The 23549-nt window shown below is 40.1% G+C and overlaps 1 protein-coding gene across 3 annotated transcripts in view; it reads right to left on the bottom strand.

Moving 5' to 3' along the window:
- Positions 1-15910: 15910 nt before the first annotated feature.
- The window catches only part of SOCS6 (suppressor of cytokine signaling 6), a 42891-nt gene continuing 35252 nt past the window's right edge, over positions 15911-23549 (bottom strand). For all 3 annotated transcript variants that reach the window (XM_019490509.2, XM_006272310.4, XM_059724272.1), the window contains exon 2: positions 15911-21713. In XM_019490509.2, coding sequence (XP_019346054.1) covers positions 19986-21587 — 1602 coding nt within the window. In that variant the 5' untranslated portion in view covers positions 21588-21713 and the 3' untranslated portion in view covers positions 15911-19985. The remainder of the gene's footprint in view (positions 21714-23549) is intronic.

The raw sequence follows: 23549 nt of genomic DNA, 5'->3' as shown, positions 1-23549 counted from the left end.
AGCTTCTCTAAGTACTCCCTAAGCTGTTCTGTCACTATTTTAAGGCTGTTTGACTCCTTTCCTTTCTGAGCTGCCAACTGCGCTCATCATCTGGTAGCTGCCCCTATTTGTGAAGTCTGAAGAAAAATAGACATTAATTAACATCATCTGTAACTAGATTGTCTTCTGCATTCCACAAGGGACCTACTGATGCCTGGGTCTTCCTCTTCCTCTTGACATACTTGCAGAACCCCTTCTTATTGCATTTTATGGCCCTTGCCAGCTGCATCTCAGATCATACCTTGGCCTTCCTAATTTTCTCTTTGCATGCCTGTGTGATACTCTTTTACGCTTTCCTAGTAATATAAACAAGCTTCCACTCTTTGTAGGTTTTTGCCATTTTTGTAGGAAATGTTCTTTAAAATGTCATTTACACCTACCGTGTCTTAATAACAGTGCATAAAGCGTGAACTTTTAGTAGATTCATTTTGAGTCACCTGGACTTTCTGATAAGCAACTTGATTATCCTGAAACACAAATATGTACATTGGTTTATTCCATGTTCAAATAAAAAACTTAGTCAGATAAAACCTTTGCATAAACTTACTCATGTTTGCAAGATTGCAGCCTTACAGTTCCATTGTAAATATAACCGTGTGGTATAGTAGAACACAATAACAGATGAGCCTGACACCTTCATCAAGCAAACAGCAATACAAAAGCAATGTTTTTTGGTTGTATAGTACCACCTTTTAAAAAATCTTTTCACTAAAAAGTGAAAGTGTTAAATGACTATTTTGAATTCTGTGTGCAGAATCCATTGTTTCTTGTAAAATGTTCAATTAAATAAGGTTTTGATTTTGTTTTATTTTGCTTTTCAACCCAGGAAAATGAAGCTCTGCTGCCCCACCTCTTTTTTATTGGCTTCACTAGGTTTTGTCAACTTTTCCTGTTCAGGTGATTGAGGCACAAGGAAATTAAGTGACTTGTCTGAAGTCACACAGGAAGTGTAGGACTTACCCAGTATTAACACTGACAGATTAGGAGTGAATATTTCAAAATAAGATAGATTTGGCATATTGTAAAAGTAAGGCTTGGACTGCGTCAAGATAAAAATTACCTTTATACACTTCTTTCCCGATCAAGACCAGAACCTTTTATTCTCTCTCTCTCCATCCAGTAGGCTTTGAAGGTCCCTTACCAGCCAACCTCCTTGCTATTCTGACAGCAAAAGTATGGTCCACAACAGTAAATTATGAGTTGTTTTTTCCTCTGAAAATAGAAGGTAGGAAAAAGCTGAGTATGGCCACCAGCTGCAAGACTATATTTCTATTAAATGGTAGGATTGAGCAAGGCTGCTTGTTGCTCTGTTTTAGGGGGAGGTGGAAAAGCCTACAGCTGGTTGATTTCTTCAGAAGACAGAGAAAAGCATATAGCATCTATTTGTGAAGGCTCCTCATCTTTATCCAATTTTGTGTCTGAAAATAATTGCACATATGAGAAATCACTGGAACAGCCCAACAGACAGGACAGAAGATCCTCCAGAGTACTGTGGAAGCAGTAGCCTTAGTATTGTTGCAGGACTGGGGAAATCCTGGAAACAACATGGAAAGTTTCTCAGGGCCAAGGGAAGAGTTAAGGTATTGCCCTACATGATGAGGTTAAAATAAATCTCCACACTGAACCCATGCCTATTAAGGAGCCTCAAGATTCTCTATTCTTGCTGTTACGTCCTATCCAGGACCAAACTAAACACAAGGTGATTTAAAAACTTGTTGGTCTTATGTCAAGAAACTGAATTCATTAAAAGTTAAGGTTTACAAACAGCAGCAAACGTAATATAAAAAAAACATATTGGAGTCATTTGTTTCTTCTCTTCAAAGATACCACTTCATGTCAGTGCTTCTGTTTAGATTTTTATTTTAATGTCACAGAACGGAAGCTGATCCCCATTCTGATAATGTTTTTCCTACAGATCCCTATAGGGGTAAAGATTCCATCTCCCACAACACAGTACTGTTTTTGCATTATACTACTGTTATTAGGCCTCAGTTCTAATGTCCAGTACAGGCAACTTACTTTGACAAAGTGGGGGAGAAACAGAAGGAATCAGAAACTTGAAAGCACAAATGTCCTCAAGACCCTATAGCTACAGCATTAACTTTGGGAAACTTAAATTCCTGTGATGTTCTCTTAGACTTTAGGAAACCACAAGTCACACATTTGCTGCTTTTAATTACCTCCCTCTCTCTATTTTTAAATTATGTAGTCAAATCCCTGGACAGTACTCTCTTTCCTTCCTATTCAGAAACTTAGAAGTACTAGAAGTGCCCCTTAGCATTCATTCATTTGGACTAAAATAAATCTTGTCCTTGTTCATCATTGAAATCTATTCGTGTATTTCCACTGGGAAATAAATGGAACTCATAAAGCAATAAGCACTAGCCTATTAATTATTTGATCTGCTCAAAGAATATCAAAGACACAAATTTTAGGTTTAACCACTTTTTCCTCTCTATAGGAATCTAATTTGTGTTTAAAGAGAAATAGAATGTATATAATAGTGGGTCTATATGTGGCCGTACAGTGCCTTTGTTACTGTCATCATTTAGTACTTCCTTTTGCAAGTACTAAAAGATGGCGCAGTAACAGCCCATACTGAGCCATGCCAACTGCACATGGTTATTTTTGGCCACTACGTCGCTGTAGCAACTGTAACAAGGAAGTGTGTTTCTACGGCGACATCATGGTTTTTGCCAACAGACTCAACGGTACCATAGCGTGTCGCTACAGCACCATAGTGTCTTGTGTAGAAGCACCTAGTGATTCTTATTTTTATCTACGAGGTCACAATAGCATCTTGGAGAAGCTAAGTCAACTTGAAGAGGTCTGCCTGAAAATAACAGGAGCAGGAGATGTACAGACATTACTGTAAGAACTTCTTACAGCATGATAGTATCATAACAATTAAAAAAGCAAATTCACCTGCAGCCAAAGGACGAACCACATCCTTCTAAACAACAATAGAGGCAAGGGGTGTTTTTATGACATTTTTTTGGACCAACTATAGAGTCCAATGTTAGACAACCCAGTTTAGGGCATAAAAATGCCCATCTTCAGAGCCTTTCCCAGACCTGAAAAAGAGCATGTTGTATCCAACATCTCTCCCACCTGTATAGTTGGTCCAATAAAACATATCATAAAAACTTTTTGCCTCATGTACATTTCCTGGACCATCATGGCTATAGCAACACTCCAACCCTATTACTTCTAAGCAGCGTCTTCGAATTCATCTTTACTCCAAACTGTCAATCCATTCCCAAGGAATGGTATTTCTACTGTTTTGACTAAGACTAATTATTTCCCCCTTTGTTGAATTTAGACCAAATCTCTGTAATATAAAACATTTAATATAAAACATGACTTCACTCCTCTAATTTAAAGAAGAGGAGGTGAATTTTTTTCTGCTACAAGCTGACATATAAAAAGTCTGACATAGACTTCTGTGTAGGAAAATCTATTTTAGGAAGTCTAGCAGATACTACTGAAAAAAAATGTGGAATCACTGTTGCATTTCCTGTCATAATGCATCATTTAATTTATTGCACAATTAGACATGGCTACACATATGTTTTGGGATTTACTTCTTGTCTTTGAAGCCTGCAATGCCAGGATGATATGGGAGTATCTAGGAGGTCTAAAATAAAAATTAAAAATTAGAAGAATAATTGTGCGAGTAAAAGATGACATTTCATTGGTACACTAAAAATCACAAAGGCAAAAGTTATGTGAAAGAAATCAGTTAGAAAATCCAGGTGGATTAGGTACTTTTGTTTGTAAATGACAAACAAGATATAGTTATGTACATGCTTCTTATAATGACTACCATTTCCCTCTGAAATTTAGTGGGTCTTGCTCCAGCTCCAGAGTGGAAGCTGAAGAAAATTAAAGATTTAACAATTTGTTACCCCCTGTTGTTCAAAATCTAAACAAATAATAAATCTTTTTTGAATGGGAACTAAGAAAGTCATAAAAACACACCAGCAGCTTAACAATAGGTAGACAAACATGGCACAAGCCTTTAATAAGTAGGGGAGGATTCCAGAATGGAACCAGAATGGAACCTTATCCTCCTGTTCCTTTCCCTGCCTCCTTCCCTCCCTCCCACACCCTGCATCTTACCTGCAGTAGCTCTAGTTCCAGCTCTGGCACGGGGAGGGTAGAGTAGCAATGGCAGTGCAAGGTGCATGCATGTACCACCAGTCCACCACATTCATTTCCCACTGAAAATCAGGGTTTAAATGGTCACTCTACTTACATGTCAGTAGAAAATGAAAAAGAGGTGATATCCCCTTGTAGCAGCAAATCTTTGGCTGGTGCTCTTGTGCATACACACACACGCCTTACCCCAAGTTCCACATTTCCTCTCATTGTTTTTAGCTGAGAACATAGGAGTTTAAAACCAGATTGAGAATCATGCATGAATAAAAAATCCTGGTGCCCAGTTTCTTCTGTGTCTTGAGACAAGTGAGAGAAGTTAAATTAAGCTGAGTCTAAACATTTCTTAATAATAAACTGCATCTCATGGTAAGCAATTAAAATACATATTTTCCTATAATAGTCTTACTACTCTAGTTGCCACCAAGACATTATTTGATCATTAACTGGATGGGAAATGATTTGCACGTGTATAAATATGAAAGAAAGTGGTTCATGAGAATTTCCCTGTGGAGGTATGATTCTTAAGAAGAATCCTGTGTTAGAATATACAAAGCCTGAGGCCCTAACATGTGTGGAATATTCCTACAGGGATTTCCAGGAACAAATATGTAACCTCTAAAGCACTGAGTCCAGGACAGCTTCTTCCCAGCTCTCAATCACTAATAATAACCTGATGCTGAAAGAGGACAAGATTTAACCCATCAAGCTTTACCCAAAGTCATTTTCATTTTGCAGGTTATAAAATCTCCATGCAATTTATGGGAGACAGGATATCAACCTACTGAAATATATTTGTGAACCTTTTCCCTTTAACCAAATATCAAAGAATAAAAGATCAAAGAATGCAGTTCAGCAGTGCATCCCAGTACAGTTCTAAATAGGAACGTTCCATATAGTGCATGCAGAAGGCCAACTTGGGGAAATGACACAAGAGATTATCAAAGCACCGGAAGAGCCAGATTTTGCACATGATCAGGGCTCTGCAGACATGACAGCCAAGAGTCACAATTCTGAAGACACGTGGCGTAAATCTGCTGTTTAGCTCTACATTTTTTTTAAATTAAAAGAGATAATTCAGTAATTTGCATCCATCTCAAACTGTAGTGTCAGCATAACCCAGCGTGCTAGAGCAGTATCAGTTATTTCTCAGTAGATTTTCTCTTATTAAACAAATATATTGTATGACTGCATATGGTGGTGGAATAGTTAAGAGATTGCCATATGGCTCCAGAACTGTGAGTTCAAGTCTTGTTTTGGACTTAAGCCAAATGCCATCTCACGTCGTTGGGCACCTAGTTATCTGGAGTCAGAGATAGACATGAATGCTAACCAAACCATGCCTTTGTGGTGCCACTAGCCATAGAAGATAGCATGTGTTAACCACACTTCATGGGCTTTGTAGACTAAGGCACTGTACTGTAGCAATTATACTGAAATATATGTATAATAACCTTAAAAAGCCACCAGCTCAAGTTATCCTCTTATTAGCTCAGAAATGCCATTTCTAATAATTTTGTTGTGTTTATTCTTCATTTTCTCCTTAAGCATGTGAAATTAAGATGCCTTAGTTTAGCTCCTTCTTATATTCCCCCCCTACCAAATGGTGGTGTTACTATATCTTTGATAATACATTAAATGTACCTTGGAGACATAAAATATCATTGTAAATGTCATATATGAACACTATTACTTGCTAAACGTGTTTCAATGGGTGTATATAGGCTAGAGTACATTTCCTACTTGGCCATAATTCTACAGCAGACTAAATATTAAATCTGGACTACCCACTTATAAAATGTAAAGAATGGGATAATTATATTTTTGTATAAATTAGGCAAGTGAAGGGTAGTGTTGAAACATCCAAATATTTCTCAATAATTATTACTCATCACTTTATTAAACCTTATTAAAAGTAGTTCAAATGTGCCAAACATTTAGGGAAACCTAAGCTATAAGAGGCATTATCCATCATGAGTGCCAATTATTAATTTTAAAAGATCATTCAGTAATTTGCATCCATCTCAGAATGCAGTGTCAGCATACCTCGACATGCTGGGGCAGTATCAGTTATTGTACAGTAGATTTTCTTTTATCAAACAAATATATTGTATGACTGGATATGGTGGTGGAGCAGTTAAGAGGCTACCAACAGGAACATCATAAATTTCTGTTACAAAAATCTTTCTAATATTCCCCTACACCTCTCCAAGACAGCTGTAGAACCAGAAATTCAAGAAGAGGTTCTTGAAACAGTGGAAGAGGAAATGCACGGTGCTCTATCCAGTGTGGCCTGAAAGAGTACAAAACAGCCCCTTTGACCAGAGAGATCTTAAGTGAATTAATCTCAGAAATCAGAGCTTTAAAATCCTTTATGGAGGCACAGTTTTATAAAATCAGAGAAGAGAAAAAGAAATTGGGGTAGGGTCACCGACCTGGAGATAAAGGTGGATGGAAACCTTCAAGCAGCAATACATCTGCAAAATAAAATGAACCTGACTGAAAAAAAGAAAAAGGAGGTTTAAGAGAAAACTAAGACTGTAGAAAATCAAGAGATAAGAAATAGTGCAAGAATAAGACAATTCCTAGAAGATATAGAGAAGGGAGAGCCAGCAGAATATTTAAAGAAGGTATCTATTCCACTCCTTCACACAACTTAAAACAAAGGAAAGGCAACGGTCCTCATGGATAAAGCTATCTACACTCCTCTCTCTCTCCCCTTCCCCCCAAAACCAACTAAGACACATGATACTACAATTTTCTGTTTCAAACAGAAGTAGCAGATTCTGAAGAAGGTTAAGAGACTTCTGATGCTATTCTAGAAGAATATAAAATACAAGTGTTTCAAGATTCATCACAGACATCGTTTAGGAGAAGCAAGGAAGTTAGTGAAATTACAGCATCTCCCAGAGAAACAAGTATAAGATATGGATGGTGTTTTCCTTTTAAATGTATCTTTACACAACAAAAACAGCAGTGCATTATAAAAAAAATTTTAAAAAAGGAGATCTTAAAATATTTGAGAAACCAACTTTAATGGAAAGCACCATGGAATCTCAGCTCAATAATGACACAGAGAGGCATCATAAAACTGAATGGAAAACTATTAAATCCAAGAAAAAGATGATGCCAAAGTACAAGGATAGGGAGATTGGGAGAAATTACAAAACTAGGGGTATTCAAGAGGATTTGATTGGGTATGAGGGAGATGAAAAGGAAAATGGAAGAGGGAATATCACATGGGGGAGAAAAGATTTTAAAAAGTAGTATTTGGATCCAATATAATCAGGAAATCAGGGAAGTAAAAACATTCTAGCTAAGGGACAGAAGTTACACACAAGCCACTTTCAGTGATCAGAAACTAGTTTAAACCTGTAACAGAACAGAAGTTTAGCAAACAGAAGCTGCTTTCAAAGTCTAGGGACATATATTGAAAAAGTCTAAGCTTGAATTGATTTAATCTTTACAGGTTAGTCTAACCTGACTAGGCTGAACCAGTTTGTAACCGTTCAGACATTCCCTCTGGACTGAAAAAAATTCAGACACATGCCTGCAGTGGCTCAGGGTAGAAACTGGGGGGCGCTAGAGCAGCCCTCCCTTCCTTTCCAGGGCTGAGCTGCAGGGAAGGGCCCAGGCAGGACACTCTGATGTGCCCCCTCCCTCCCCCTGAGCAGCCCAGATAGGTTTATCACCACTAACTCGGTGTTTATCAACCTATTAAGAAAACAAAGCCTCTGTCCATTAGTTCAAGCTCTTCTTAAACAGGTTTTCCAAGGAAGGACATTACCAGCTACCTGTTAATTAGCTCCAAAAAGCCTTTGTCATCTCCCACAGCACGGACTGTAGCCAGCATGAGATCTGCTAGCTAATGCTGAGAGGTGTAGGGCAAAGGGGCAGAAGGAATAATCCCTGCTTAGCAGGGAGAAACCAGGCAGATGCCTGCAGTCTGTGCTGGAGCTCTGGTGAAGGAACAGAGGGGAGGCGGGGATTCCTGCTTAGCAGGGAGTGGGGGGGCAGAACAGCCTGCAGTCTCTGCCAGAGCTGCAGCCAGGGAGCAGAGGGGAGGGGAGGGGCCAGCCCTGCTGTGGAACAAAGAGCCCCGCCCAGCCCAGAGAGCATGCTGGGGTGTGGGGGGGGGGGCAGGTTATCTTAAACCAGCAAGGTGTCTGGGACAGACATTGCATAAACTGGTTTGATCCAAATCAGTTAAGTCTGATACTACATTCAACCAGGTTTATCCCAAACCAGTTTCAGCTATTTTCAAACTGGTTTATGTGCTCTGAACATCTGTTCTGTTACAGGTTTAAACCAGTTTCTGATCACCTAAACTGATTTCTGTGTAATGTCAGTCTCTAGCCAAAATGACCAAAACCAGTTTACAAAAAGTCTGATACTGCATCCAATCAGGTTTAACTGATTTAGGTCAAACCCATTTATGGAACTTCTGCCCTAGATCCCTTCCTGGTTCAAGTTCACTCACAGTCCTCCAGCATCCCAGGATGCTTTGCAGCCCTGGGCTATGCTGCCTGCTGCCTTGCCCCTCTGCTCCTTAGCCTACTTCCTGCCTGTGTCTGTCAGCCCATAGAGATGGGGGGAGCAGGGGAACAGATCCCCATCCCCCGCTAGACAGGGTCTACACGTCACATGGGGGGAGGGAATGTCCCGGTCCAGGGGACTTTTCAGACCCTGGCAGCCCTCTCCCCTCCCCTTTCCCAGCTGCTGATTGCTTCAGCGGCTGCCACAGACAGGACAGAAGCAAAAGCAGTCCTCCAGGCTGGGTGCCTGCCCATGCATCCCAGCATGGGGGCATCAGGGAGCCCCTGCCTTGGGGGGCTTCCTCCCACCCCAGCCCAGGGTCCCCCAGCCTGGGGCAGCCCTAGGGAGCTCAGGGGAATCTTCCCTTCCTGAATGGCAGAGCTATTTGCCTCAGCCCCTGCGAGTCTCAGGCAGCTTCAGCAAGTGGAGGGAAATTATCCTGCTTCTTTGCAGCTGGTTTTGCCTCAGCTGCTCCAAGTCTGAGGCAAAACTAATGCAGGGGAGCAGATGAATTTCCCTTTGCTCCCTGGGCTATCCCTGAGATGCAGCAGCTAAGGCAAGGAGTTGGAGTTAGGGAGGGGAAGAATACCCCTCAGCTCCCTGGGGCTGAGGGACCTTGGGTTGGGGCAGGAGGAAGCTCTCCAAGGAAGAGCCTCCCCAGGACCTCCATGCTGAGATGCATGGGAGACACCTGGCCTAGAAGAATGCTCCCCCCCCCACCCTCTTGTGGCAGCCGCTGAAACAATCAGCAGCTGGGAAAGGGAAGTGGGGTGGGGAATTCCCCTCAGTTCCCCAGGGCTGCCTGAACTGGGGGAAACCCTGAGTGGAAGGCTCACCCAGGATGGGCCAGCACCCAAACAGGGGTCTCCTTAACCCCCTGTGGGGGGGACAGTAGGGGATTGGGGACACTTGGCTGGGCTGGCAATGGCCAGCAGGCTGGGAGATGTGCTCTAGCGCCCCTTGCCTACTGGCCTGAGTCGGTGTAGGTGTTCCCCTGCCTTTCTTGATTGAAAACTGAATGTCAGTTCAGTCGATTATTGGTTCAACCTACGCAGCTTACAGGAAGCTGCCTAGCTTGAATCGATTCAGCCTCAGGTGTTTTGACTGTCTGTACTTAGCCCCCAAGGTTATAAGCAGGTACAAGGGGTGGGGGGAGGCTTATAAATATAGTGTAATATGAAAAGAGACTGGGAGGAGGCCTGAATATGGCTTTACAAAATTTCCCCCAGAAAACAGTATTTGATGAACTATGAGTGCCGTTAGTCCCCTACGGAGCAAGTCAGGAACCTACCAGGAAGGAGTTCATTATTCAGGTGTGGAGGGGTTAAATTCCATATTTTAGGAAAAGGGTGAAGTGTACCAAAATAAGGCTCATTTGGGGATTCAAAAGGGAGGGAAATTGGTTTGGGTAAGCAATGACAGTGGAAGAGAATGGGGGAGCACTAAACGGTAAAGGGTATAAACATTAGGATTGTTTGGGAACCCAAAGGGGAGGGAAACTGAACTGCATAAATTATGTGGGGGTGGGGAACAGGGGCTTTAGTAAATATAGATAATTTTAGATCAAAATATATATAAAAATGCACAGGGACCAAAACAGTACTGAGGGGGTTTCTCTACATGTGCTATTAAGGCAAAGCAATGCAGTCTGGCACTACTTGCACTGGAGTTTATTGCTCCCAGGTGCTACATATACATATGCTCCCAGGACTGCAGCACACTGAGCCAGGTCAGAGCAGCCCCAGCTGACAGAGGACAAGAGTGGGGGGTGGGGGTCAGCCTGCCAGCCTAGGGCTGAACCAACCTGGCTCAATATGCTGCAGAGGGCAGGCTGTGCCATGAGAGTGCTTCAGTGTGGAGTTACCCGCAGACAGCCCCCATACTGAAGCACCCTCGTGCCCTGGCCAGCCACATACATCAGTGTCTACATGTGTGCTGCTGTAGAGTCAAAAATGCATGACAGAATAATACTTGCATTAACTGCAGAGTTAATTAACTTACTTCAACCTAATAAGGCCGCGTGTGTAGACACGAGACATTTACTGTGGAGCTAATTAAGTCTACTCCACAATAAGTGTCTTGTGTAGATGCACCAAAGCATATTACTTAGACCAGGCACAATCTAGATATGCTTTATGTATTATTTACTAGTATTGTAAAGAGGTGAAGGCAGTTCCAATCAGTGTGTCTGTATTATACATGAATATTTATTCACCAGCCAATAAGCCAGTGTCTTGACCAGACTGTTTGAATATTCATTAGCTATATGTACATATATAAGCATTATATTTATTGTACAGTTGTTGCATAAGAATTGCTGTATATAATTTATTTTGTAAATATATAACAACTCCAACCTCATGTAATCACAGTCTTACTCCAATCTTGGAGTTTAGTTTCTATGCTTAAGTGAAAAAAAATTAAATTAAAAAAGATGTTGCTGGAAGATACTAGGGCTCAGTTAAATTCCCAGCATCTACTGATTGAAGTATGCTACTACTTTTAAAGTAGACCCTAGCTAAAGTATAACATGAGGAAAGTGTCCCACAAGGAATAATTTAATCAGTATCATATTATGTTGGTATTTAGATTGCAGTATTCTATAATAAGGTCTCCATTGAGCTAGAGGCAAACTAAAATTGCATTCCTTGAATTCTTTACATCATCTCCCAGAACCTAGTACATTGAAACTGAGGAAAGGCAGACATGGACAAAACAGACATTATAGACAAGTTGCAGGAACTCACCATAGCATTAGGTTTCCAGCAGTGAATGGCAGCTGAAAGAATAGCTGTATTTGAAGGAGGTTAGGGTCAGGTGCCTATCCCTGCCTTTTCTAAAAGTAATAGGCATGATGTACAGAGCATGCACCACAGCCTACAGATACAATCAGAAAAGCAAATCAAAAGTTAGTAGAATATCAAATTTGTGGTCAGGAATGAAGCTTCGTCTTAGTTAAATACCACAGCAGGTGATGATCAAAAGAGAGCCCTTGGTTTATTAGAAAGTCCCACCTCTTTCCCACTGATACCTCTCAGCACAAAAGTTACCTAAAAAGTACTTAAAATTATAGCACTTACCACAGATTAACTCAATTCTCATCCCTCAGAGATACCATATTCATGAACTCTGCAAGGGCTAATCTCTAGGATCCTGTCTCAATAATTCTTAAATCAGTTAAAAAAGTGAGGATTTTTAGTGTTAGCCTGCATTTGTGAGATTTGAACAAAAGGAAACCTTTGTCACTTTCCTTCCCTCCATAAAGCACCTCCTTTTGTGCTTTTAAAACAAAGAAAATTGGTAGAATAAGTGGATTGTGGAGCCCCATGAATCCAGGACAGTCTCTCAAACTTACACTATCTTAGTCATAGCCCCTGCTTCTCTTTGCTCCATACCTTTGGCTTTTGGTGCAATGTGACACTGATCTACACCCTACAATTACAAAAAAAAACAAGCTGATTTCCTGCATACCCTCCACATTGCAATTGTACAACTCTGAGCCAAACGGAAAAAGCCTCATTTGCATTTTCTTCCTGACTTCAGTCAAACAGAACTGCCTCTTCTGTTGTATTTATTGCTTTCCCACACTCATGGCAGCAAACATCCCACCGGCTGCATTAGAACATCACGTGGTTCAGTCAAGGCTACTGGTTTGTTGCAATTCCGGGCTCCATTGTGGGGATTCAGAACGCTTACTGTTTTGAGTCGGCCCATCTCAAACAAACAAACAAACAAAAAAGACTGCAAACGACTTTCTCCTTTCAGAGCTCTATTTCTGCTGCTCCATTTTTGTCCATAGGATTTAAGCATATAAACTTCATCCTAAATACAGTTTAAATAGTTTCTGAATCAAGGTCTAAGACTACTCAAACATTGAAGAATAGAATACCTGCGCTAGCTGGAAAATATAACAAGAAAAGGTAGAAAAAGGAATCAGAATAAGTAAGACATTTTGCAATTTAGAGTGGGCTGCACAAGTGGGAAATCTGTGAAGAAATCTTTCATATTTATAGGAGGAATATTCAGTGCCAAAGCTTTATTCTTTTGGTACAAACATTATGTTGCAAATATATGGCAAGACATACATAAATATAAGCCTTCATTCCTTCTTTTACTCTTCCATGTGCGAGGCAGATGCTATATAAAGAGATTGGGATCTACATTAGAAACTTTCCAGTCCTGTTCACTCATTTTTTAAATGTCTCCTTACATTCTCAAACTGCACCTGAACTCCCACATTTATCAGCCGAAACAACTGAGAATAAACTCTCCAGACTGGTGCAGGTGGAAGCAAATTCATTGGCCTCAGTATAAGTGCTTCAATAGAGGTAACTATGGACCTTTTTTTAAAAGAAAGCAGTTTCAGGACTTTATGTACTTAGATCCAGAGCCACCATCACATGGTATCTTTATTAGCAGCTTTGACACATGTGAACAAACACAGCAGCTGGTTCTTCATTAAACAGATGGAAATAAAAGCCTATATTTCTCAATACATATCAAATCCTTAACAATTTTTCAAGCACAAATTTAACAGTGTAATCTTATTGTCCCCTTAAAAAGGGGAAAGATAGTTTTAAAAAAACTACTCTATGTTCAAAACCTGACACTGGCCAATAGCTGCTGTTATGAATTTTCAAAACCTCAGAAGCAGCAGTTAAAATGTCTATTAAAACTGAGTTTTAAAATTTGAGCATGGAAGATACAGACCAGGGGCAGGCAATTATTTCAGGTGGAGGGCCAGAGAGTTTTGGTGAACTGTCGAGGGCCGCATAGGTAACCCTGCCCCTTGACAGTTGCTCCACACCCTGGTCGCTATCTTGGGATCCAAAGTCCCACCCCTGACCTTTGCCCCTGGAAATACTCCTTTTGGGAGAGAGGGGGGATTAGCATCTTAGAACCAGAAAAAAATCAAGTCATATGCTAAAAGTCAAACACCTGCTATAACATATTTTATTACAAAAAATATTTTCGTCATGATTTGTGTTTGCATACTGTTTATAGAGGCAATTGCATAATAACGCTAAAATAAATTCAGTCTTGTGTGGTACGTGTGTGTGTAGGCGGTGTGGCTGTGGGGGGGGCATAGGGTTTGTTGGGAGGTTGTGTATATGTGGAGGGTTGTGGGGGCAGGGTATGGGTGTGTTGGGTTTGTGCGGTGTGAGGGAAGATGCGGGGGGGGGGGATGTGGGGACCCTTGTACTCCCCCCATGGTGTAACAGCAGGCAGGGTGCTCAGGGCGCTTGTGCTGGTGCCCAGTGGGGCAGGGCTTCAGCCAGTGTTGCTGCCACTGCTACTGCCTGCCAGCTCTATGAACCGTGGGGGGGGAGTCCCCCAACTTCCCTCCCACCTACACCCTGTCCAGCTGAGCTCCTTGCTGCTGCTGCCCCCCTGGGCATAAGCTTTGCAATGCTGCCAGCCCCAGCCCCCCACTCCATGCTTTCACCCAGCTGCAGCCCTGCCCCCACCACTTCCCTAGCTGCTGCCTCCCGGAGCCAGCAGGTGACCAGGGAAGCCATGCAGGTCCCCAGGGGCAGCAGCAGCAGCCGCCCTGCCCAGAACCTGTGCTGAATGGGCCCGGCCCTTCCACCCACGAGGGTGGGAGCAAGGCACGATAGGTATGTTTGGGGGAGGGGGGATGTAAACGTGGGCAACTCACTCCCACCCTCATGGGCGGGGCATAATTTGTTGGTGGGCACCACAGACCACATGAAAGTGCTTTGTGGGCCACATCTGGCCCATGGGCCATATTTTGCCCGCCCCTGCTATAGAGAGATCTATAAAATATAATTTGCTTATTCTCAACAGTTTAATTATTCTTCTGATTTAAAGTGTTCTTTCATTTTATGTTTAAACTTAAAATAGCAAATAAATAAAAGATATACCATATTTCATAGTGTATAGGTTGACACAGTATATAAGTCAACCCCATTTTTCGGATCCAAAGAGAGGAATTTTGTAGATCCAGTGTATGTTAACCTAACTTTTTGGATCAGAAATATGGGGTCAACTTATACCAGCCCCTATACGCCGTAAGTGTGGGCCAGGCACCTGGTAGGGTGGACACATGCCACAGCACAGCTTCCAGATGGGGCTGGGCTCTGCTGGCACAGCCCCATCCCCTACGAGCAGCATTGCTTGGGCTGTGACAGCTAAGCACCAAGCCCAGTACCACTCACAGGAGATGGGGGTATGTCAACTAAGTGCCAAACCTGGCCCTGTCTTCTGCATGTGGTACTGCTGAGTGCTGAGCCCAGCCCTGTCCCCTGCAAGTGATACTGAGGTCGACACTCAGCTGGTGTGGTCCAGGCAGTGCTGCTCACAGGGGATGAGGATGTAGCAGCTGAACTTGCAGCAGATAAGGCCAAGCTTGGCGCACAGCTGGCGCAGTCCCATCTCCTGCAAGTGATGCGGTGCTCGGCTAGCACAGCCCAGGCAGTGCTGCTCACAGGGAATGAGGCCATGCAGCTAAGCACCGATCCCAGCCCCAGCCCCAGCCCCTGAGAGCGGCTCTACCTGGGCCACAGCAGCCGAGCTCTGAGCTCAGCCCTGTCCCCTGCAAACAGCACCAGATTTGGTGCTTGGCTGGTGCAGCCACATCCCCTGTAAGCAGCACTGCCTGGACTGTGCCAGCCAAGTGCCTAGCCCAGCTCCACTCTTAGGGGACAATGATACGGTGTAGTAATCACGGTTGAATTATAAGAGTTCAAAATCGGGCTTCAAACCTCGACTTATACACTGTGAAATACGGTATAGTTTTACTTCGATTTTCCAGCCACATTACAGTTAATTGATGACTTGCCTGAAAATGATAAGCTCTCACTTTTAATAAAAAGAAAACACATAAAACCCATGAGTTTCAAATACTTTTGAAATTAAGACTTCTTTGTTCTTGTTTACCTTTTTCAGAAGAAAATATTAGAAGCAGAATACCAACATATTTTAAACACCCTATTTTAATTATGTATTGGCAGCTTTCCCAGTTGCCTCAGAAAGCAAAAGTGATACCTATAGATATATCTTATTAGAAAATATTAGTAGCAGGAAAAATTGCCGCTATGGTCTGATCACATCAATCAATGAGATATAAAAATAGTCAGCTATTGATAGAAAAAAAACCCCTAAAAAAGTCAATAAATATTTCAGGGTTTCATTAAGTCAACAAGTACTGCATGGATTCTTTTGTGAATGAAATTTTTATTTACACACTGTATCTAGAAGCAGATACATAAATCCTTATACAATTATTTTTCAAAAATGTGCAAGAAATTACTATAATTTTGTTTACAAACCAAAACACATATTAAAATCAATGGACTTTGGATAATTCATTCTGTGGTGTGCTTTTGCACAAATAGTGCACACCTGGTTTGAAACATACAGAAAAGTGTAAACTACAGCAATCTGGATTGCAAATATTAATTTCATGGCACTCCATCACCACTATAAAAATTCTTTAACCCAACATATACTCAGTACAAAATTCAGTAATATTTTTTCATCAACTGCATGTAGCATTTGGAAACTTTCAAGATACAGGAAATTCCATAATATTTGCCATGTTACGAGCTATCAACTATTTCATGTTTTAACAAAGAATGCTTTAAGTTTTACTGTTTGCAGAACTTTAAAAAGTATTTTAAAAAACTGGCAATCACTATTGTACCCAGAGTTTAGCTTAGAATTTAAAAGTTAGATAAATGAGGACTATTCCTTACTGGAATTATAACCTATATATTGCTGGTATTATGGTTTAATTTATAGTTCCTGTATTCATATCATATGAAACGCATGGTAAGAAAACTGCACATATTTTGCCTAGCTCAGCAGTCAAAGTTCATTTAGAAATGTATTTAACAAAATGTGAAATGCACTTATTTGAAAACTTTTAAAATTAATAATTGTATTACAGAACCTACTGATGATGGAAATTCACCTTGATAAAAAAAAGATTATTTTCATTAATGTCAATAGCAGGTTAAGTGCAAATGGATCAGAGAATATAAATCAATTTGTTTGGCTGAAACACTTTTACAAATCAAAGAAAACCTTGGTAATTTAATGTACAACATTCAAATACAAGGTAGATTTTTATTTTCCCAAATGGCAAAGCAGCCAGTGTTACCAATAACATCTACCATTAATACCACAAAATCAATAATCAGTCTTATTTCAAACTTCTGTTTTCAAGTACATTTTACAACACTTTATATGTGAAAAGTGCACACCTCTTAAATGCTCAGACTGTTGTGCTGAGTAAAATAAGCACCAATTTACTTTAAAAGGACATGGTCAAGTAGTTTTTATTCTTTATTATTGATCTTCTATTAAGAGGGAAGAAAAGTTATCCATTATTTTTATTTTCTTCTATTTGGCAAACAGATTTTGTTCCTTCATTTTTATGAAACACAACCAACACAACATTTCCTATTTCCAGTTGCTCCTACGCACTTTTAAAATTGTTTTATAACTAAATAATGTTACCGTGATTGTCACAGTAATATCTATAATAGGCAACTATAAGCATCTCCACCTGCATTTTCAAAACAGGGTTTTTTCTTTTGTGCTTCTCCTGCTGCTTCAGCAACACAAAAGTATTCTGTGATTCTCAGTAGAGCAGATATTTAAAAAAAAAAATTGACTTTATTGTATAGCAGATTCAAAAAATATCATTTTCAGATTTACAAAAAAAAAATGCTACGTAGGTCACCTTTTAGGTGGAAACTACTTGACAAGATCCTTTTAGTCAATACTATATGGAAAGCAGAGTGGCAAAAAGAACTGGACCTTCTATTAAGTTCAGAATTAAAGAACACAACAAGGCAAGGAAGATAATTTAAAAACCATTGGGTGAAATAAGCCAAATAAATATTTCTGAAATAATCAACTTTTATATGTAAACATACCAAAATACATGAAGAAATGGGAAAGAAATTTAGCACACAAGTTCATGTACATTTTTTTAAAATAGTAATGAATTCTGAATATCAATTTCACTATTTAAAAATTCTTGCACAAGGTCCATTAAATACTTCTGCACACAGCATTCTGTAAATACATCTTTAATTTGTTAAAAGCTGGGGCAAATTTAACCCTTGTCCTAATGTACTAAGCATTCCAGTGATTTTATATTATGTAGTCTGTCTAGTTTGCATGGGGAAAGAATTTTTAAAGCGACGAAAGTGTTGGAGATGTCATCCTAACACATAGGTTTTTCATATTCCGTAAAAAAAATTATTTCCTTTTTCCTCCCCATGGGTAAAATCAGAACACTGTACCATGCTATAGATTATTGTGCCTTTTTAATAAGGTTTGTAGTCCTGATTCAGGGGGGAAAAAAAATCAGTAGGGAATAATCAGGATTCAAGCTTGCATAAAGTCGGGTGGCAGAGCAAACAAATTAAACATATATACTTTGTTCAGGATTTTTTATGGCAATATTTTGTTAAGTTAAAAAAAATATTGGACAAAAGAAGAAATCCTTATCCTCCCTCCCTCCAAGCAACAGACAAGCTTCCCCTGCCTTTCATTTTTCTTTTTTGCTGTCTAAAAAATAAATGAAAAAAATATATAAATTTAGTGTATCAATTCAGGCAACCCAAGAGTTAGTGCCATTGCAGCACTGTGCAGCAATACTGTATTCAATACTAAGGACTCACTATAGGGGACAAAAAAGCTAGCTACAATAAGAAATCATCAAAAAAAATCATCAAAACTGCAACAACCTTTTTCCAAGTTGATTTTTATTAAACAGCAACTCATACCAACTGCTGATGGGGAAGGTGACAAGCTAAAAATATAGTATTGATTCATTTAAGAAAAATAGCCATTGCTACCTTTAACAATGAAATCACAAATGCAGTACAGCCAGAGAGAAAAACCAAGAAAATGCCAAGGATAAATATTGCACAAAGAGAAATTTGCAATCTAGACTCCATGCTTCGAATACAGAAGTCTTTATAAGAAGGTCAGATTAACTATAGGCTCTGAATCCCAGTATCCCGTCAGAAGTTAGAAATATTTCCTCAACAAATTTAAAATTCCATACATCAAAACATACTTTTCATGACAGCTTCTGAAACTTTAGTAAGTGAAGCACTTAATGATGGCATATTAAAACACAGCCCATTTTCTTCAGTTTGAAAGATTTTAAAAATGGTGAATGATAGGTATAAATTTTAAGTCCCCTCTCCCATAAAAACACAACCAAAATAATATTAACTGTACAAGTGAATCTGAAATGTGGAAATCCAAAAAAAGAAAAAATGTTTAAAAAAAACCTATCATTTTGAAGTATGGTGTAAGGAAGAAATTATCTTCGAGAAGGTGAGGATTTTAGGTGTCTTACCATATGTCTATGTCATAGATGACTTCATAGCTCTTATAATTAGGAACATTTCTATAAATTATTTTAATTATGCCATCAGTGATTCATGTTCAATGTTTATCCAAGTATTACAATTTCCACATTTGTATTATGTAGCTATTGTCAAAGACTATTTTAAAAGGCCATTTTTAAAAGCATAAGAAAAAATTATAAGAAAATGAAACAAAACTCCTCATAACCAGAAATGTGTACACATTATAATGTTATTTAGGCAAAAGGGATTTTCCAAAGACAGGCTGTGTATCTGTGTTCCATCAAACAGCTCTATCAATTAATAAATTCTAAATTAGGGTACTTCTACAGAAATTTTTAGTTAGGATGCCAGGAAATCATTTTAAATGTATATCTAAATTCTGTAATTTAGCATAGTAGTATGTTTTTTCCACAATTATCTTTATACAATAGGCCATTTCAAGGGGGAAAAAAAAAAAAAAATTCCATTCTACAAGTTTCATTTGATTTTTTACTTATGGTTGAATACACATGAAATGTGCTTTCAATGCATAAAAATCACAGTGGATAGCAGCAAAGGACTTGAGGAAAAATAAGGAGAATTTGATCATTCACATTGTGATTAATCTGCACATTTATGAAAGATAGTTATTTCACACTTCTAAAAACCTTGAGACCATTCTTAAAAAAAAACAAAAAACAAAAACTGTCCCCCCCAAAAACCTGAAAACAAAACAAGAAAAAAAACAAAACAAATGCATTACTATTCTTTACACACAAAAATGAAATATTGTTATGGCAGCAAAAAATTTTGATAGTTATGAAAGTTTGTAAACTGTATTTCAATCTCTCTTTTTTATTTATTTTTTTGTTGTTGTTCCCAAAGTGCAAGATGCAAATATCCCATAAGCTTTCAGTAGTGCTTCTCCTGTAAATAATCCTTCATTTTGTTTGGCAAAGGCAGTTTCTGAATCAGGTCTATTCGAGTGTACTGACGTATAACAAAACGACACAGATACTGTAAGGAACGAACCTGCATAAATCGAGATACTGGATTTGTCAGTCTCACTGGGTAAGTTGCAGATCCAGGCAATCGAGACCTTGAATAGCAAAATGCGCCATTTTCAGAGTCCCTGATCGAATGTTCAATTAGATCAACTATAGAAGTATGTCCCTCCACATCTGGTTGTTCATAAAAGCTAAACCTACCATTTGAATGTTCAATTCTAGTATGAAGAGTTTTACCATGGGATCGGAAACTCAGGCTTAAAAGATAACGGTCATCAGAACTATCTCGAACCAGAAATGAACCATCGGGCACATTTGCCAATTTTCCCTCTGCCTCCCAACGTGTGATAGGGCCCCAGTACCATCCTTGTTTTGCAAGTTTTTTCAATTCTTCTGTGAGACTTGTCACAACCATAGGACCACTATTTTGTACAGAGTCATACACTCTTCCAACTCCAGGGGCAGAGTTAGGATCAAAATTCAAATGGCAGCGCATACTTTCAGCTACGTGGACATCTGTGCCAGTCAGGCCACTGAAGTTCCTTTGGATTTGATTATTCTGCATCGGAGGTAGCAAAGGTGAGAGTGGAGGGACATCATTGTGGTTAACTCTTGGACTTTGCAACATGACTCCCGTGGTACCAATCAACAAGCCATTCACTGCCTGGTCCACAAAAATATCTGGAGCAACAACCACATCTTGATCCACTTGACTCTCCTCTTCATGAAAAGCGTTTCCGCCCATTTGGGAAGAAACAGTAGAAACTTCCATGGGTGAGGAACTATCCAGACAGTAACTACGTGATCCTTCCAAAGGATACATTCCCTCATCTAAAGGCACAGTATACTGAATGTAGTCCTGAGGCATTAGCCCAATAACTACAGGCACATGTTCATCAATGTGAAGATGTAAATCCCCATTCTGAGATTCTGTACTTTTTAATCCATTATTTTGTTCTTGGAACACATTATCTGACTGTAAGTCATGGAAGTCCTTTCGAACGCCATTCAGTGCTGGGCTTGGATTAGAGGAGTGGACCAAGGCCTTAACTTTCACTTCCATTTTGATACAAGTTTCTTCCGAGTTGGTTGGCCGTAGGGGCCAGGGAGTTGGACTATAATGGTGGTTACGGAGGGATGTGGATCTTAAAGGTCTTTGAGCTCTCACATCTTTGAAGGTTATTGGAGCAGATGAGGAAGAAAAGGTGTCGTCATCAGCAGAGCTTACAGATGGCGTGCTACCTTTGCCTTTCTGCTTTTGTTTCGCTGAAAGCCTCCTTTTTAACGTACCCATTAAGCTTTCACTTTTTGATCTATTTTTGCCTTTTTCATCTTCACTGTTGACTTCACAGCTAGCCAAATCTTTACCATAACAGCTGCCAAACAAGGAGTCATCTTTTCCAAATTCACTTAATGACGGCTGCTGAACCACTACAAAGTCACTTTCATCTTTGCTTTTATTTAAGTTAAAGGACTTGCGAATTGTTTTGAGACTAATTTTCTTCATTATGACAAGTTACCAGGAATGGCTGATTAGCAATGCTTCTGGTGTTTTTAGCCCTAACACATGTAGAGCAGTCTTTGTTTCATTTATGCGTTTTATCCAGCCTCATTTAACTTCAAGAGCCATTTCCTGGAAACAAATAAAAAGACAGTTTCACAAAAAAACCCCAACAAAACAACTCTGTTAAAAGTTTTCCATGAACTTTGTAAATAAAAGAAAAAGTTCAAGAAATAAATTTAAAAGTCTGTCTTCCAGCTTCCCTGCCAGTTTTTCTTATTTTACAATCAGAATATCTATACTTCCTTCCCTCAGGGAAACAGATCAGAAAAAACAATTCTGTTGATCAATTGGCCTATATACACAAGCCCTGAAACTGACCCATCCACCACTACCCCATTGTTTAGTTACCCCTCTCATTAGTCCAGACATGTTGGGTGAGGAAGACAGACCACACTGCCTGACTGCTTAGTACTACCCCCTTTCTTCTTCTTCCTCTTTTGTAGAAAGTTGTAAGCAGAAGCATGGCTTCCACCCCAGCCAACAGAGATAAGATGATGGAACTGGCAAATGCAAGCCACAAGGCACAAGGCTACAAGTTATATCCCTCTGCTTTCCATCTAAAAGTGAGGACCTGATAAGGAATTGTGACTAAACTAAACATAATTTCATGCCACTCCTTACCTAAGGGCTGTATGTTCTTGTAAAATAGCTTTAAAGTACTACAACTACATTTACTCACCAGTGAATAACAATCAACTTTATTTTTAAAGTTTATCAGGGTATTAGCTGGCACCTGCACCCGGTCAGCTGACCAGAAGGAAACAGGGATCTGGGCACATATAAGCCCCAGGGCTGGGGCTGGCAGGGGTTAGTTCTCTGTCAGCAGCCAGGGGTAAGGAGCTGTTGCATAAATGCTACTCAAAGACGCTTTGTTGCCTATTCTGCTGCTGGTAAGACTAATGGGCTCTAGGAGCTCCTAAAGTGTCTGGGACTAGGAGGCACACATTGTTGAGAAAGAAGCATGCCTCCTTAAAGGGGCAGAGTGTGGCCTCCAATGTTATTGTTGTTATGTTATAGCCCAAGGGCTTGTATTTATGCTGTTGTTTGAATCCGGTGGACTGGGATGAGGCTATCTGGGGGGGGGGACGAGGCCTCCTTAGGGCTGACGTGACCCCAGTGCCAGTGAGGGTGCCACTACAGGGAGCGAAGAGACCCTAGCACCAGAGGGCACCACTACAGGGACCAAGGGCCCAGTGACAACGGAAGACTGAGATAGACTGCAGCCTCATCAAAAGAGACAAGGGTTAAATACAATCTGTGAGCCATGGGGTATGGTAAAGGGGCAGTTTTGGAGCTACGCATCTAGCCCATAAGGCTTAGTGGGCCTTGAGAGGCACTGACCTTAAGTGAGACCCGGCAAGGGATCCAAGATCAGCAGAATCTAGTGGGGTTCAGCAAACCCGGGACCACAAACTCATGGGCAGCCTCCCAACTTATTATTTCAACCAACAAGACATGGCAAGTGAGATTAGAAGGCACCCGCAAGGAGGAGCAGGCACGGTCATGGATCCCTGGGGTCATCACAGCCACCCTTGGGGACCCCAAGCCGTGACACAAAAATTTTCTCCAACTTTCTGGCTCACGCTTTCTTTAAAAATGCAGTAATATCAAAATGTATTCCTCTAAAAGTCCATAGTAAGTAGGAACTTTCACTTGCTTTGTGGGAATGTATATAGGAATTATGGAGATAGATAAAGCTTTTATTGTTGTGTACACACACACACACTATAAAGAACAATGCATGTTATAAATGTTTAATAATATGACTTTGGCACCTCTTAATAACTGGCAAAGTAGAGAATATTTAAGGAAAAACTACACAAACACAAAACTATCACAGAAGAGGAAAAGCTATATATGCATGCTAAAATACTGATATGGTGATTAAGGAGGTGGCTTTTCTAC

Source organism: Alligator mississippiensis, chromosome 3 (genome assembly GCF_030867095.1).
Source record: "Alligator mississippiensis isolate rAllMis1 chromosome 3, rAllMis1, whole genome shotgun sequence".
NCBI lineage: Eukaryota > Metazoa > Chordata > Crocodylia > Alligatoridae > Alligator > Alligator mississippiensis.
The sequence above is the reverse complement of the archived record's forward strand: the minus strand, read 5'-3'. Positions and strand labels throughout refer to the sequence as shown.